Below are 17,146 nucleotides of genomic sequence, written 5' to 3' on the forward strand. Positions count from 1 at the left end.
ATTGGTAAATGTACGCGGGATTAACCGGTATCTCCTTTTCTCTTCGTCCTCTTTTTTGGAATCGTCAGGTTTTACTCTATCTGAATTGAATTTTTCCAAAGGGAGTAAAGAAAAGATCTCCACATACTCACCTTTCCACAGCTTCTCTCTGACTTCCTGCTTCAGATGCGCTCCTAACGGCCCTTCATAACACACATATACTTCACATTTTGCTGCATCCGCAATTCTAATTATATCCTGCCTCGCCACCGTCTCACTGGCCACAGCCGTCTTGCCTGACCCCTGCGCAACGACCGTACCCTCCCCTTCCTTGGCTGGCACCGTGCAGGCCCCTGCGACCGCCGTCATCTCTGTACTTACCCCTGACCCTGCGTTTTCCCCTGCTCCTGCTACAGGTGGGACCCAAGCTGCCGCTGGCCCCACTGCTGTTTTGCCGGCCTGCTCGAACTTCCGTACTAGATCTTTGATTCCTTCCAAGAAGCCCAATAAACCTACAGCACCCCCGGAGGTCTCCCCTGTCCCCCCCCCTTGCTGTCCCAGACCCTGACCCACTGCAAGGCCCACTGCACTCTTGCAAACATGGTACAATAGTTGCTGACTTACCGGGCTGCATAGGTGTCGCCCCATCAGCCGATCGTCTGCCGTCCACTTCTGCCGTCCTCCCCGAATGGGGGGCCTCCTCTTCTTCTGACTCCGATCGATCATCTGCAAGGTTCAGCACCATATCTTCCTCCTCTTCGGATGAGAGCCCACCAGGCCCGCTGGCTGTTGCTGCCTCAGACATCCTCTCCCTCCCCTGAGCAGCGCGTCCGTGTGGTGACTTTTTGACAGCCTTACCAGGACCGGTGTTCGGTACCTCAGTCCTGGTGGCCTCCATTGTCCCCTTACTCTGCTCCCTCAGTCCTTGATCAAGCCGCTGTGGAACTCCTGCCGCTGAAGGCCCGGAGCTCCCATCTGCAGTCCTCCTTTGCATCTGTCCCCATTCCGTCTCTGGCAGCCTGGGGGAGGGGCCAGCGCGCTCACCGCGTCTGCTAGGCCTCAATGCGGCCCTGTCTTTTCCCTGCCTAGTGCTGTCTCCTCTGGGTTCCCGGTCGTTTTTTCTAGCTGGGCTGCCGCTGTTAGTCCGTGCCGTCCATTTTGGGGGTGGGCCCGCCGCAGATACCCCCCGGCTCCCCCCCGCCTGCCGCTGTGCCTCCGAACGTTGCTCCGGCGAGTACTGCTCCGGAGGTCTGGCCCTGCGGCCTCTGGTAACGCTCCTGCCCGCCTGCCCGGACGCCGCATCAGTCCCCCTGAGTGCCGTACCTAACGCCGCCTGTAGCCACTCGGGACCCCGCACTGCTGCCTCCTCTCTGAGCTGGGCCAGAATTCTCTCCATCTCTGCCATGCTGCTTCTCTCTAACTTTCCCCCACGCTTTGGTGACTCATCCCAGGCAGGGCCCCCTTATCAAAATTCCTCCAGCCCCTCCCCCTCGGCTCTATACTCACCACCCCTTATAAACTAGTTAAATCCCTGTTAACCCCGTCATGCCCGCCCTGCGCTTATTCTCTTGTTTGCTATTGCTCCGGGCTTTCTTGAAGTGGGACTTAAGTAAGGTGACCAGATTTTTTTTTTAAATCTGAGGACATATTTTTTTTTTTAATTGTCAAAAGGCACAGGACTGCATAATACACAGAGCGATGGGCACAGGACTGCATAATACACAGAGCGCTGGGTACAGGACTGCATAATACACAGAGCTCTGGGCACAGGACTGCATAATACGCAGAGCGCTGGGCACAGGACTGCATAATATGCAGAGCGCTGGGCACAGGACTGCATAATACGCAGAGCGCTGGGTACAGGACTGCATAATGCACAGAGCGCTGGGTACAGGACTGCATAATACACAGAGCGCTAGGCACAGGACTGCATAATACACAGAGCTCTGGGCACAGGACTACAGTGGATGGTCGATCGGGCACCGGGGCAGTTGGGGGTCGCGAGGTGGATTGTCGATCATGCAAGCAAGCGCCAGGGGGGTGTGTAGTGTGAGCGCCGCACCCCACAATATTGAGCACGAGCCGCCACTAAATCCGGCCCTGAATCCGGGGACAAAACCAGGGACAGACTTGTTCCGGGGACTGTCCCTGGAAACGGGGAACGTCTGGTCACCCTAGACTTAAAGCGGTGTTCCGCCCCAAAAATAAAAATTAAAAGCCAGCAGCTACACATACTGCAGCTGCTAGCTTTTAACAATAGGACACTTACCTGTCCTGGAGTCCAGCGATGTCGGCACCACAGCTGATGTTTCCATCATCTGTCGGGTGTTGCCATTATGGGTAAGGGTACCTGGCAGTGTAGCCTTACGGCCTCACGCCGGGAACCCTACTTGCCCGAGGCCCCGCACCTCTCTCCTACTGGCCCTGTGACAGGGAGAGGCGGAGGGAGGAGGAGGGAGCCCCGCAGTGATGTCACGGGCCGCGGCCCAAACTCCCAGAAGTGGGAACAGGATACCTGTCAAAGAAAGGTATCCTGTCCCCCCTCACCCCCAAAAGGTGCCAATTGTTGCACCGGAGGGGGAGAGGAGACAAATGAGCAGAAGTTCCACTTTTGGGTGGAACACCGCTTTAAGGCACCAGAGTTTCTGTGTCTATAGTATTATGTTTTGGCCCTGCAAATGATTGTAGCATTGATAGTGCCATAATAAAACATTGTTTTCTCCTAGGATTTTGATCTGAAAGCAGAACATAGTGATTCTGCATTTTTAAAAACAGAGTGGTGTTTTAATAAAAGTTTAAAATGCAATCTAATTCAAAGTGAAAGACATCAAACAACATTTAATTATGGAAATTAAAATCCCAGACTATTGAACAGCGTATCACAAAGCTGAGAAAGAAATGCAAGCTTTCCTCTTTAATCATTATAGTTACTCTCAAATTTCTGCAATACCCAAAAGGCCTTTGCTGCGGCGTTATTGAACAAATTAAGCAACATGCCTTCTTTTTAATGAAACAATCACAGGCCTTGCCTTTCATCTCAGCCCAATATCTCGTGTTTTCACAGTAAAAGCCAAGTCTAATCTAGGCAATCCAGTGCAGGACAAAACAATTTCTGCTATAGTTTGTATTGCTTGGCCAATGCCATTTAAAAGGACACTAGTTGCAATATTGAAAGCTTATAACATTTTATATAAAGATAGCACAAAGGTTTCTATACTATATTTGTAAACCTTTTTATAGTTACTGTTATATGCATAATCTAAATTAAAATGTTTTTAACATGCAATACCTGGTTAGCAAACATCATCAACATTCCTCTTACTTCGAGACTGCTGTAAATCAAAATAATAACTTAATGCCACCTTTCTGTTTCCTCCAAAAAAAATGTTAGAAACCTACTATATAATACGCATATGAATAAGAAATGCCAAAGCAATGGTTGCCTTAACAACTTCAGCCCCGGAAGGATTTGCCCCTTTAATAAACGGGCCATTTTTTTGCAATACGGCACTGCGCTGCTTTAACTGACAATTGCGCGATCGTGCAACAGGGTACCCAAACAAAATTGACGTCCTTTTTTCCACAAATAGATCTTTCTTTTGGTGGTATTTGATCACCTCTGCAGTTTTTATTTTTTGCGCCATAAACAAAGAGTGACAATTTTGAAAAAAAAAAAAATTTTTGCAGTGTTTGCTATAATACATATCCAAACAAATATATTAAAAAACAAATGTATTCATCAGTTTAGGTAGATATATATTCGTCTACATATTTTTGGTAAAAAGAAAAAAATCGCAATAGGCGTATATTAATTAGTTTGCACAAAAGTTATAGGGTCTACAAAATAGGGGCTAGATTTATGACATTTTTATTATTATTTTTTTTTCTACTAGTAATGGCTGCGATTTTTAGCAGGACTGCGACATTGCGTTGGACAAATCGGACACTTTTGACACTTTTTTGGGACCATTGACATTTATACAGCGATCAGTGCTATAAATAGCCACTGATTACCGTGTAAATGACACTGGCAGGAAAGGGGTTAACACTAGAGGGCGATCAAGGGGTTAAATGTGTTCCCTAGGTGTGTTCTAACTGTAGGGGGGGGATGGACTGCCAGGGACATGACAGAGATCACTGCTCCCGATCACTGGGAACAATAGATCCCTGTCATGTAACCTGTCAGAATGGGGAATCGCCTTGTTTACAAAGGCAGTTCCCCGTTCTGCCTCTGTAATACGCGATCGCGGATCGCCGGTGGACACCGAGTCCACCCGACCCGCGGTCACGCTCCTGCACGCTATTGCACCTGTGGAACCGCCGTACAGCTATGGCAATTTGCGCAGGAGAGCTGACCTGCCGCCGTATGACGACGCTGGCTGGTCGGCATGTGGTTAAAGTGGTTGTAAACCTCAAACATGAAATTAGTTCTAAAGCCTTAAAGTGGAGTTCCACCCAAAAATGGAATGTCCGCTTTTCCGGTTTCTCCCCCCTCCGGTGTCACATTTGACACCTTTCAGGGGGAGCCGTTACCTGTATAATCCAGGTATCTGCTCCCACTTCCGGCGACAGATCGCCACAGATTCCACGGCGATCTAAGCCATGTCTGGCGCCCCCCCCCCGCTGTCTTCTGGGAGACACACAGGTTCCAGAAGATAGCAGGGTCCAGTAAGATCGCGCAGCGTGACTCTCGCATGTGCAGTAGGGAACCAGGCTGTGAAGCCGCAAGGCTTCACTTCCTGATTCCCTTACTGAAGATGCCGGTGCTTCCACCCGGGAGCCAAGGGACAGATCAGCTTCGGGTGAAGACATTGCGGGCGCCCTGGACAGGTAAATGTCCTATTATTAAAAGTCAGCCGCTACTGTATTTGTAGCTGCTGAATTTAATTTTTTTTTTTCGGCAGAAACTCCGCTTAAAGGTTTTTTTTACCTTCATGCATTCTATGCATGAAGATAACAAACCTTCTGAGAAGCAGGATCCCCCTAGCTTCCCCCTTATAAGCCTGATCCCACTCTAGCTATGTGCACAAGAGCAGTGGCTCTGGCTGCCGTTTCCCTCCTCACTGGGTAAATTGATAGCAGTGGAAGCCATTGGCTCCCTCTGCTGTCAATCAAAGGCTGTGACAAGGGAGCAGATGCTGGGGCCGAGCTGTCTGGTCTGTGCCCCCATAGACATCAACTTTCTATGGGTGCACTCGCCAAAGAGGAGGAGCCTGGAGAACCAGCGGGGGACCCCAGAAGAAGAGAATCAGGGCTGCTCTGCGCAGAACCATTGCAAAGATCAGGTTAGTACAATGTGTTTATTATTTCGATTAAGAAAAAAAAATGAAGGTTAAATGTTACTTGTAATATGAACAAAGCATATTCCTCTATAGTGTGTACTTGTCTTAGTAAAGACAACTGAGTGTCACTTTTGTGACACTTTCTCCTGCTTTGTTCTTCTGCTATCAGTATGATTTACTTTGGACAAGTTTCCCTGACACCAAGAGAAAAATGGTGATAGGGGAGGGATCCCCAGCTGATTGACAGCCTCAGCTCTGTTCCTGTGTGCGATGTAGATGGGTGTGTGTCCCTTCCTTCCAGTCAGCTCTCATTGCTCTCACTGAGCTCTGCAGCAGGGGTCCTCAAACTATGGCCCTTCAGTTAAGGAACTAAAATTCCCATCATGCCTAGTCATATCTGTAAATGTCAGAGTTTTAGACCTGGTTCACACCTATGCATTTTTTAACGCATTTTCAGTTTTGCAGAAACACACTACAGTCCATTTAACATGGTTTCCTATGGACATAGTAAACATCTGTGCATTTTATGGAAAGGGCCACAGACTTTTTTCTGGTTTTTGGTTTCATAGACTTCAGTGGATGAAGCAGAAAAAAAAATATCCCCTATGGTGGACTTTAAAGGCACATATGAGTATAGAGGAGTATTTTCTATTTTCTAAGGATACTCTAAGGAGTATAGAGAGTATTTTAGTACAGAAAAAAAAGATTTATTAATGATTAAACATGATAGCTAAAATTGTACATATCAAAATGTGAAAAGATGGAATGTCTAGACAGTTCATAATATTGTCACCATATTTGTACAAAAGAAAACATATATGAAGTCCTCTAGTTGAAGAACAGTGAATGTCTGGTAATATAGAGTTATAATAGAGCAGACAATTGTATAGAGAATTTAAGTCCTACACTTACATAGTTTATGGTGGCAAGAAGAATTTCAGCATTCCATCACGTAACGTTTAAAAACAAGAGGAATATACATAGCAGTGAGAGCTGTGTCTGTAGATTCTCTATTTCAAAGCACATAGGCATCAAGAAGAGTCTCTAAAGGGCTGAGTACTGTAAATGGAACCCCCAAGGAAATGGCTTATCGCTCCCTCCAAATCCCACAGCAGAGAAATGGCCAAAGGGATATACTGGGGCCAAGGCGGATGACCCTGCAATGAAGATCAATTTAAAATGTAACCCTAAACGGGAACAGCGGTATACTGATGTAATCATTTATGTAATTTATTTTATATATAAATCCCCTCAATCTAAATAAAATAATGCACCTGAATGTAGCCAAGGCAAGCAGCCAAAGCAGAAGAAGCCGCATCAATATTCAGAGGTGACAGCAACTGCAGAGTATACAACAAAAACCTATTAATTGAAAATATATCTGAAAAAGATCTAATACTAACAAGATGTATAAAAAAGGTATCTGAAAAGATGGTGCATATATATAATGGTCTGGTAAATATAATGTGTAATTTTAATATAATTAAAAGTAGCCAAACATATTTCCTTAAGTTAATTGAGGGTAATATATATATATTAACGCAATGATTATATTAAAGCCAAATATATATATATAGGAGGTTTATTGGCCGCTTACGTAGTGTGTTATGCTTAGTGCAGACTTCAGAAAAGAGGGGAAACAAATAGTGACCGCAAAAATTATATTGACATAGGCAATGTGGGTAACCAGCCGCACGTCCCAACATCCAGCAAAGTACTGATGGCTGTGAGGTGCGCTGGTGGTGTTTTAATATCCCTCTCCAATCAGCTGGTGCAATTGATTGCGAACAGCTGATAGTAGTGGGGAGGTGAGGACACGAGGTAATCCATGACAGCCCCCTGGGCTGTGTGCGCGCAGCCCCGTCCCCAACGCGCACGCGTGAAGCACTAGCACGTTGGAACGCCGACACTGGAAGCCTCACCGGTGGACTGTGCTTGTCCGCCGGAGTGGCAAGATGGAGGCCATACAAAGCTGAAAAACTGTGACACCCGGGCGGCTTAGTGTGTCGGGCAATCTCAATGGCCAAACTGCAGGGCGGGGCAAAAGAAGACACCAAGGGGGGAAAAAAAAATATATAATATAAGTATAAATGTAACATCCAAAGTGTGTATAGGATGCAGACAGCACAAATATATATTCATAGAAAACATACAGATATATTTATGCAGGCAGATAGTATTATATTGAATTAAGGGTACAAAGTATACTATATATAGAGGAGAGTATACAGAGAAAAATAGAAAAAGAAAATATATTTATAGAAAAAGGATGAAAAGCGTGTATTGAAAAATGCAAAATGCACCTGCAATATGCAAACTGCAACCTGCATAAGTGTGAATCAGGCCTTAAAATGCCTCAAGGGACGAAAAAGCTGTAGCTTGGAGATCCCTGCTCTACAGAGTGTAACTTTAGCTCTCTGCCCCATTTCTTTGTGACCACTCAGATAAGCTTTATAATTTCTGCACTTTGAACAGATGTAGAGAGGAGAATACTGCAAATAAACAGGTACAACTTATGTAGGAGGACTTGTTTTGTCTCTGTTTATCACCTGAGGCCAGTCACTTCACTGAGTGTATATATAAGGATTTACAACCACTTTAAGGAATTAAATGCAATTAGGTCCAAGTACAGTAAATGGACAGCTGAAATTATATAATTTTAAACGTTTTATTTAGAAGTGAAGTTCACTATAACAAGAAAGATAAAGCACTTAACGGATATTCTGTATGCTTGAAAATATCCAGTCCAACTAAAATTATATTTTATATTACTTTTACTAAGTTAGAACTTACATATAGTGATTTTAAAAGCTTCAGAATGTCGATTTGATATTCCATTTTCCTCTCGTACAAAAATTTCTCTTAATCATGCAAGTAACTTACATCATAAAGTTGAATATAACTGCAATTTGTAATTCATTTAAAGAGACTCTGGAATGCACTCCTCAGCCTACAGCTCCAATGAAGTTTTCTCTGCCGCATGTAACGGTGTGTTTTGGTGCTCAGGGGCAGATGGTTAGAGTGTGCCCCAATTTCCCGGATGAAGGCCAGCCTGCACTTGTGGAGATACACAGCATGGAGGTAACTTGGAATCCTAATTGTATATGATCATTTAGAAAAAACACAAATGTTTTGCTTACAGCTTCAGTTAAACCTACATAGTAGGTGAGGTCGAAAAAAGACACAAGTCCATCAAGTCTAACCTATGTGTGTGAGTCCAACCTAGGCAAAGAAGATCAGGTAATTGTATCAGCTGATAAACTTCTATTGTATTGTACAATAATCTTGGTGTCTTTTCAGACAATTATGATGAGCATTCCCTACTTGTATTTCATTTATGTTTTTTCACTTAACTGTAGTTGCTTGGGAAAGAAGATGTAATATTTTTTTGGACTTACGATTTCATTTCCCATGGCTGGAATCTATGAGCTGACTTAGGCCTCATGCACACTGGGCATTTTATGCAGCTGCTTCTAGGGGCACCAGGCTATTTTTTTCCTGCCTCTAAACTTCCCTGTATGTTAGCCTATTGTATGTGTCCATGCACACATAGCCTTATAGAAGCATTTAGTGGCAGGAGCTTTTAGAGGCAGAAAAAAAAAAAAAAAACACTGCCAAGGCGTTCAGGAGTAGTAGAGTTTTGGCAGAAAAAACTCTTGATGCTGCTAAATGCATCTAAACACACCTAAATGCTAGGCCTGTTTAGCTCTTAACGCAATGGCGCATACCCCCCCCCTCTCGTCTGTGCGTCCAGCCTCCTAATATACATGCGGAGCGATGGACGCATGGATTTCAATGGGTTTTCTTTTTTTTTTTTTTAAGCACATGATTAGAGCCAGAGGCTCTAATAAGCTTCCAAAAAGGGTGCGCTCAGGGCGCAGAGCACTGCATAGTTACATAGTGACTTAGTTAGTCAGGTTGAAAAAAGACACAAGTACATCCAGTTCAACCATAAAAATAAATAAAAAATAATATCATACAATCCCATATACCCAATCCTATACCCACAGTTGATCCAGAGGAAGGTGAAAAACCCCAGCAAAGCATGATCCAATTTGCTACAGCAGGGGAAAAAATTCCTTCCTGATCCCTGAGAGGCAATCAGATTTTCCCTGGATCAACTTTACCTATAAATGTTAGTACCCAGTTATATTTTGCACATTTAGGAAAGAATCCAGGTCTTTTTTAAAGCAATCTACTGAGCTGGCCAGAACTAGCTCTGGAGGGAGTCTATTCCACATTTTCACAGCTCTTACTGTGAAGAAACCTCTCCGAATTTGTAGATGAAATCCCTTTTCCTCTAGGCGTATAGAGTGCTCCCTTGTCCTCTGTGTTGACCGTAAAGTGAATAACACCAAATTCACTATATGGACCACTTATGTATTTGTACATGTTGATCATATCCCCCTTAATCTCCTCTTCTCAAGAGAGAATAAATTCAGTTCCTCTAATCTTTCCTCATAGCTGAGCTCCTCCATGCCTCTTATCAGTTTGGTTGCCCTTCTCTGCACTTTCTCCAGTTCCCCAATATCCTTTTTGAGAATTGGTGCCCAAAACTGAACTGCATATTCCAGATGAGGTCTTACTAATGATTTGTACAGGGGCAAAATGATATCTCTCTGTCTCTGGAGTCCATACCTCTTACAACGCCCAGATCCCACCCAGTTGTGTGACAATAGCGAATGAATATTCACTATTGTCACACCGATTCTCCTCCTGACCAATCAGGAAAGGTGAAGCGTCCCAATTGGTCTAGGAGGAGGAGGAGGAGGAGGGGGGGAGACGCACGGCGGAATCTGCTGTGATGAGTGCAGGGTAAGGGGAAACCTAGGTGAAGCCCTGCTGCCATAGATGATGGGGTAAGTGCCGGCGCACCTGAAGACCCGACCCCAGACCGGGGGGGGTGGGTGTTACCCGACTGACTGGTGAGGGGGGGTGTTGGGTGGTTTTTGTGGGTGCACTGTTTTCCGGCTTACCCCCGCCCCCCAAGGAAACTTACCACCAGCTGCCACTGGCTTAATGGTTAAATTATTTCCAAGGCCAGAATAAATTATTCTTTTGGCCAATGAAATTAATTAACATCCAAGGTCTTGACACCTGTGAACATTCCTAAAAGCTTGTAAAAGCTTCAGACCAGTGGTCTCCAAACTTCGGCCTAAGGGCCAGATGCGGCCCTTAACTTGCTTTTTTCTGGCCCTTAAGGCAGTGTTTCATCCACTCATACCAGCAATGAGGCATAATCAACCCCCCCACTGACACCAGTTAAGAAGCACAATTCATCCCAATGACACCAACAATGGGGTACATCAATGATGGGGCACATTTCCTCCCACTGATACCAAAGATGGGGCATTGCTTTTTCTGACTGATATTGGGACCTTTTCTGCTCCCAGTGGCCTCAGTCTGCCCCCCCCCCCCCCCCAAAGTATGTAGGACAGTAAACTGGCCCTTTGTTTAGAAAGTTTGAAGACCCTTGCTTTAGACCCTTTTACAAGCGTCAGCTTCAACTGCTGCTGCCAAGAGAAAAGGCTTCTAGGAGAGCATGCATGAAGCCTTGGTGCTTCAGCCTCTCTTACTGACTGAAATCTATATCTATCTGAGTAACTCCCTATACATTTTTATAAACCTGAGTTTATTCATACAGAAGATACCCTAAAGTGATTGTAAATGCATTTTTTTAAAACAGCAAACAAATGCATACTTACCTGCTCTGTACAATGCCGGCACTCCTGGTTCCTCCTCTCCTACAAGTGGCCCCATGGAAAGCCGCTTTCTATGGGAGAACTCATGCGGGCTCTTTCTTGAACCTGTTTTTTTTTTGTTTTTTTTTTTGCAATAACTTGGTCATTACTTAATGTGGATGGGTATTCCAGCATGACAATGACCCGAAACACACAGCCAAGGTAACAAAGGAGTGGCTCAAGAAGAAACACATTAAGGTCCTGGAGTGGCCTAGCCAGTCTCCAGAACTTAATCCCATAGAAAATATGTGCAGGGAGCTGAAGGTTCGGGTTACCAAACGTTAGCCTCAAAACCTTAAAGGGTAATTAAACCTTTGTTTAAAAATAAATAACAAACATGTCATACTTACCTCCTCTGTGCAGTTGGTTTTGCACAGAGGGGCCCCAATCCTCCTTTTCTGTGGTCCCTCAGTGGTGCTCCTGGCTCCTTCTCTTCTTGAGTGCCCCGTTGGAGAAGTGTTCTCCCTCGGGGCACTCGTGTGGGCGCGCTCCCGTGTCCTGCTGCTGCGTCTTTTGACACAGACACCAGGACTCGGCCCCACCTCCCGCATCATTGGTTCTGATTGACAGCAGAAGCCAATGGCTGTGATGCTATCAATCTATCCAATCAGGACCCGAGACAACGGCTGGAGCTCGTTATCAGCGCTGGAAAGACCAACCTCAGGTGAGTAAAAGGGGGGGGTCTGGGGGGATGCTACACTACAGAAGGTTTTTCACCTAAATGCATAGGATGCATTTAGGTGAAAAACCACAAGGGTTTGCAACCCCTTTAATAAATTGGAGAGGATCTGCAGAGAGGAGTGGGACAAAACCTCTCCTGAGATGTGTGCAAACCTGGTGGCCAACTACAAGAAACGTCTGACCTCTGTGATTGCCAACAAGGATTTTGCCACCAAGTACTAAGTCATGTTTTGCGAAGGGGTCAAATACTTATTTCACTCATTAAACTGCAAATCAATTTATAACTTTTTTGAAATGCATTTTTCTGGATATTTTTGATGTTTTTCTGTCTCTCACTGTTAAAATAAACCTACCATTAAAATTATAGACTGACCATTTCTTTGTCAGTGGGCAAATGTACAAAATCAGCAGGGGATCAAATAATACTTTTTCCCTCACTGTACTCCTGACCGTTGAACTCTGTGCTGTGTATGGCTACGCTATTAGCTCCCTAAAAATCGGATGGTGTGCCTGGTGATCTTTGATTTCTCCCATGTTATTCAGGTAGATTTCCACTGCTCTAAGGTTGCCTACCCCAGGATTAGAAGGCTGCTTCAAATGATGTCATAAGCAAACAGAAGCTTATACCTTTGATCTGCAAATAAATGAAACAGAGTAGATACAAAAGTAACAATGTTGCTTTGAATTTGTCTAGCTCAGTCTAAACAGTTTTTATAAACATTGTCAGACATTTTTCAATGTAAGCAGTTTCCACAGTTCCTTGTATTTACATAGCAAATCCCGGCTATCATTTAGACAGCCTGGAATTGCCGGTGTCTTGCAGAGAAAGTTCCCCTGGCGGATAAGGACCCCCCTGTACTGCGCATGTGCTGCGCTTACGCAGTACGAACGACTACGGAGCCGCAGAAAATTGCCGAAGAACAGCTGATCGTCAGCTCTATACGGCGCCTGAACACTACATTCTAACCTAAGTCCACGTTAAAGCCCCACCATCCAAGTGGACATAGAGTTAGAATATTAAAATGCCGAGTGCAGCGAGGCCGTGCCCGAAGCGTGGCGAGCGTAGCGAGCCCGCGAGGGGCCTGTTACAAAGTGTTTTTTTTTTCTATAGTCTTGGCACGCAGGTGCTGTGTACAGCTGACTCAGGTGTTCAGCTTCGGCTCTTTTCGGCGGCTCCCTTGTTGTTCCTACTGCCAAAGTTTAGAATTGTTTAAGGCTGCATTTACATATCCATGAATGTGAATATTAAAGTTAGCAATAGAAAGAATAAATGGCAGCTAGCAGCAAAGGTAAACATACAAAACCTTAAAATAATGGCCAAAACAATGTGCAAGGACGCTCTGGAACTGACCGCACTGGTGTGAACTATACCATTGGAAACTATATAACCTACTTTCCATGCATTTTTCATGCAGAGAAAAATGCACTGGACTGCATGTGGTGTGAACTGACCCCTAGGCTCCGTTTCCAGTAGTGCGACTTGTCATGCGACTTTGGACAGATAAAGTCGCATGACAAGTCACAGCCCATTGATTTTAATGGCCCCCGTTCCAATCTATGCAACTTGAAGTTGCAGCGACTTTGAAAAGGTTCCTGCACTACTTTGATTTGACTTTTAATGCAACTTTGATCCACTGTGAAGTTGGATCAAAGCTGCACTCAATGTCACATCAAAGTCGCACTCTAAATTGTGCGACTTTGGGGTCGCAATAGTGGAAACATAGACTTAATCAAGTTTATCATTACTGTTATTAAATGTATTGTAAGCTTCTTCTGATATATTAAGTGTATGCACATCGTTTTGAATCGCTTGGTCATATACTGTTTCTTCTTCTGGCGCTGCACATTTTTTTGGCCATTTACATATCTATGTTTTTTGCAACGAATATATTTAAATTTGCTAAACATTTTCCAGGTGCAGCTAAACAAAAGGTGTACACGCTGATTTAAACTGAATGTACTTTCCTTATTTTCCTAAGCCTGTTTAAAATGCACAACTTAATAATACCACATAAAAAAATGCAGAGATGAAAATGTAGCCTTAAATGCATAGTTCACCATTACTAAAAAAAAAAAAACTGCCAAAGCAGATAAGGGACATAAGAGTAGACCATTAACATACCTCTTTGAGCCTGACTGGAAAACTCCTAGGACATTGCTATGAAATGCCTAGCTGATACTGTTTACCTTCACCATCACAGGAGTGATCTCTTTCTCTGATTCAAACCCCCTCACATGCACTTTCTTTCTCCTGATGCAGTAGCTCTGAGCGTTTGAGAGCTCACTTCTGTGATGGTGAACAGTAACAGCTAGGCATCTCTTAAACCTTGTTCACACGATCGGATTTCCCGCAGACAAAACGTCAAGCTTTTGTCCGAAGGGTGTGTGCCAGGAACTTGTCTTGCATACAAACGGCACACAATTGTTGGCCAACAAACACGAACGTAGTGACGTACTATGTGGCTTTTCAGCTCTGTAGCTCTACCCTTTGGGCACCTTCTGCTAATGTTGCGTTTGGTGAGCATTGATTCCGAGCATGCGTGTTTGTACTTTGAACTTTTGTCCGACGGACTTGTGTACACACGCTCGGAAAATCCGACAACAGACCGTTGTCCGCGGAAGATTTAGAAACCTGCCATCCAACATTTGTCCACAGAAAGTTGACCAACAATTGTCTGATGGAGCGTACAAACGGTCGGATTTCCCGCCAACAGCCTGTTATCACACAATTCCCGTCGGAAAATCCGATCCTGTGTACGAGGCTTTAGGCCAGATTCACACCTGAGTGTAGCGTTTTTGAGCGTTTTTCAGGCGTTTTGGCACGTGTATTTGCACGTTTCCATGCAGCGTTTTCCAGCGTTTCTGAGCTTTGGCGTTTTTTTTTATTAGCCAATAGGAAAAATGATCATCTGTTTCATCATTTGTTGCTATGTTTTTAGATTTTGTCATCTGCTTCCTGCTCCAAAAACTCCCAAATCTGCCCGATTCGAGCAACAAAAAAGGGTCCAGAACTTGTTTGAGCTTCAGGCGTTGGGCTTCAGGCGACTTGGAGTGGACATGTGAACCATCTCTATAGAGAATAATGGATTTTTTCCCCTCAAGCGTTTTGTAGCTTCAGGCTTCAAGCTACATAACTCTCAGGTGTGAATGGGGCCTAAGTAACATTATTAGCACCATCCCTGGAATTTTCCATTCAGGTTTCATGCGGTACGTAATTGGCCTATACCCATAGGCGTGCGCACAGGGTGTGCCAGGTGTGCCTGGGCACACCCTAATTGCCTTGTGTGGTGCATATTCCCCCCTGTTTAGACCACTGATATTTCATCCCCCAAAAAAATGTTACAAAATAAAATAATTTAAAAAGAATCAAAATAAAACTACTGACACTGTCCACTGCCCTACTGACACCATCAGTACATATACACATGCATATGTATTTGAGCTTTGGGGTGCACACCCTAATGCAAGAGGCTGCGCATACCTATGCCTATACCTATAGGAAGGGCATTGTTTAACTTTGGACAAAGATGCACTCCTTTATCTGCAAGTTTTTTCTCTTACCAGTGCCTTGCATTCTTGTGTAGGTTCTACTCAGTGACACTGCAGAACAAGAGGAGATGAGGAACTTTCCAGGACCTGTACAGAGGTCAGTGGTATTTGCTGATGCTGTTGTCTCCTCCGTCGCTTTAGTGATCTTTTTTTAGTTGTATGCAAATGTTTGCATGTTTGAATAAGAGTAATTACAAATACCCTACTACTTTGTGTACCAGGAAAGGGATTTATGGCAACAATTAAATTCTGTCCGGGGATACAACTGATGTATAATGAAAAGTAGCAGGGCTCTGATGTAAAACATGAACATGGACCCTGTCATCTCACACAGAAACCTTTGTTCCTTTTGGCTCTTTAACCATCTCAATACCAAGCACTTTTACCCCCTTCCTGCCCAGGCCAATTTTCAGCTTTCAGTGCTGTCACGTTTTTAATGACAATTACTCAGCCATGCTTTTCACAGCTGTCCCTCCTGCTGCACCGATCATTCCCAGTTGCTCTGTTTGCTCCTCCCCTGGCCCCCTCCGTGTCCTTCTCCACCCCCCCTGTTCTCCTCTGGCCCCCTCCATGTCCATCTCCGCCCCCCCCCATCCCGTGTTCTCCTCCGTTCCCCGTGTTCTCTTTCTCTTCCGCCCCCCCCATCCCCTGCAGCCGACTCCCCTCCTCTCCTCTCCCGCGGGTGGAAACTAGTAATTGGACACAGTGAGCGAGTTCGCTCCTGTGTCCTGTGATTACTGAGCAGAGTAAACTGTGTTTACTCTGCTCAGTTTATGAATGAACAGGAGCCTCTGTAGTGCTAAGAAAGGAACGGGGGAACCTGTGTCCTCAGTCCCTTTGTCTGTCTCAAAGGGGAGATGTCAGGGTTCTGTTTAGACCCCTAACATCTCACCAAAGCCCCCCAAAAAATATAAAAAATAATTGTAAAAAAATTCTAAAAAATTAAAAAGTGTAAAAAAAATAAAATAAACTACTGACACCACTCTCCCCTGCCCTACCAGCACTGTCCACTGCCCCAGCCCCCTCCCCCCAAAAAGCATTGTGAAAAAAACAATAAAAACAAATTAAATTGTAAAAAAACAATTATTAAAAAAATTTAAAAACTGACACCATCCACTGCCACATACCACCCAACCCTTCCCCAGAAGCACTGCAAAAAAATATTGAAAAAGTGAATTTAGGGGGGATTGCGGACGCGAAGCGCCACCTCCCTAAAATGAGTTTTTGCAGGTTGGGATGTCAGCATATGACAATATGTAAAGTGTACGTACTATATATATCTTTTCACATAATATTTACATGCTTAGTTGCACTTTGATTTTAGGCACTGTGCCAAATTTGTAGAGGCCGATCTGCTGACAGCCTAAAGATTTACTGCTGTTCAAGGGCTCTGGGCTTCAGCAAGATGTCAACCTCCAGCAAGAAACGGGAACAGTGCTGGAGGCAATTTAAAGTACATTCTAACTTTGGTAGTATAATTATTAATGTGGAATGGATGTTCCTTGTTAAAGATTATTCTTTTTTATCAAATTGTTATAGGTAAAGTTCAATTTTAAATAGGACATCCTTTTTATTTTTCAAGTAAGGAAAATAATGGTAAGAGGTGAAATGATTCAAAAATGTAATGTAATAATACTTACTACATTCATGTTTAATTATCTTTTTTATAATGTGCCCTTCTATAACAGACTGAATGTGCTCAAGGTTTAGAAAAACTTTGTTGTAGTTTGTAAATATATGTATGGGGCTTCCAACTGCCTATTTTTTGGACAGTCTGTGCTTTCTGTTTAATAGATCCAAGGAGTGATTGTTATTCATTTGTTCTCTCTTTCAATGGAAGTTTATCGCTGTACTCAATCAGGGTATTTGATCCCAGCTGTTATCCAGAGGAGATGCTGACTGCATGTTTTGATA

The 17,146-nt window shown here is 44.2% G+C and overlaps 1 protein-coding gene across 1 annotated transcript in view; it reads left to right on the forward strand.

Moving 5' to 3' along the window:
* The window catches only part of SEC16B (SEC16 homolog B, endoplasmic reticulum export factor), a 367,224-nt gene that overhangs the window by 92,049 nt on the left and 258,029 nt on the right, over positions 1-17,146 (forward strand). Inside the window, exons 8-9 of the mRNA XM_073592046.1 lie at positions 8,188-8,342; positions 15,268-15,386. Coding sequence (XP_073448147.1) covers positions 8,188-8,342; positions 15,268-15,386 — 274 coding nt within the window. The remainder of the gene's footprint in view (positions 1-8,187; positions 8,343-15,267; positions 15,387-17,146) is intronic.

This window comes from Aquarana catesbeiana, linkage group LG07 (genome assembly GCF_042186555.1).
Source record: "Aquarana catesbeiana isolate 2022-GZ linkage group LG07, ASM4218655v1, whole genome shotgun sequence".
Classification (NCBI taxonomy): domain Eukaryota; kingdom Metazoa; phylum Chordata; class Amphibia; order Anura; family Ranidae; genus Aquarana; species Aquarana catesbeiana.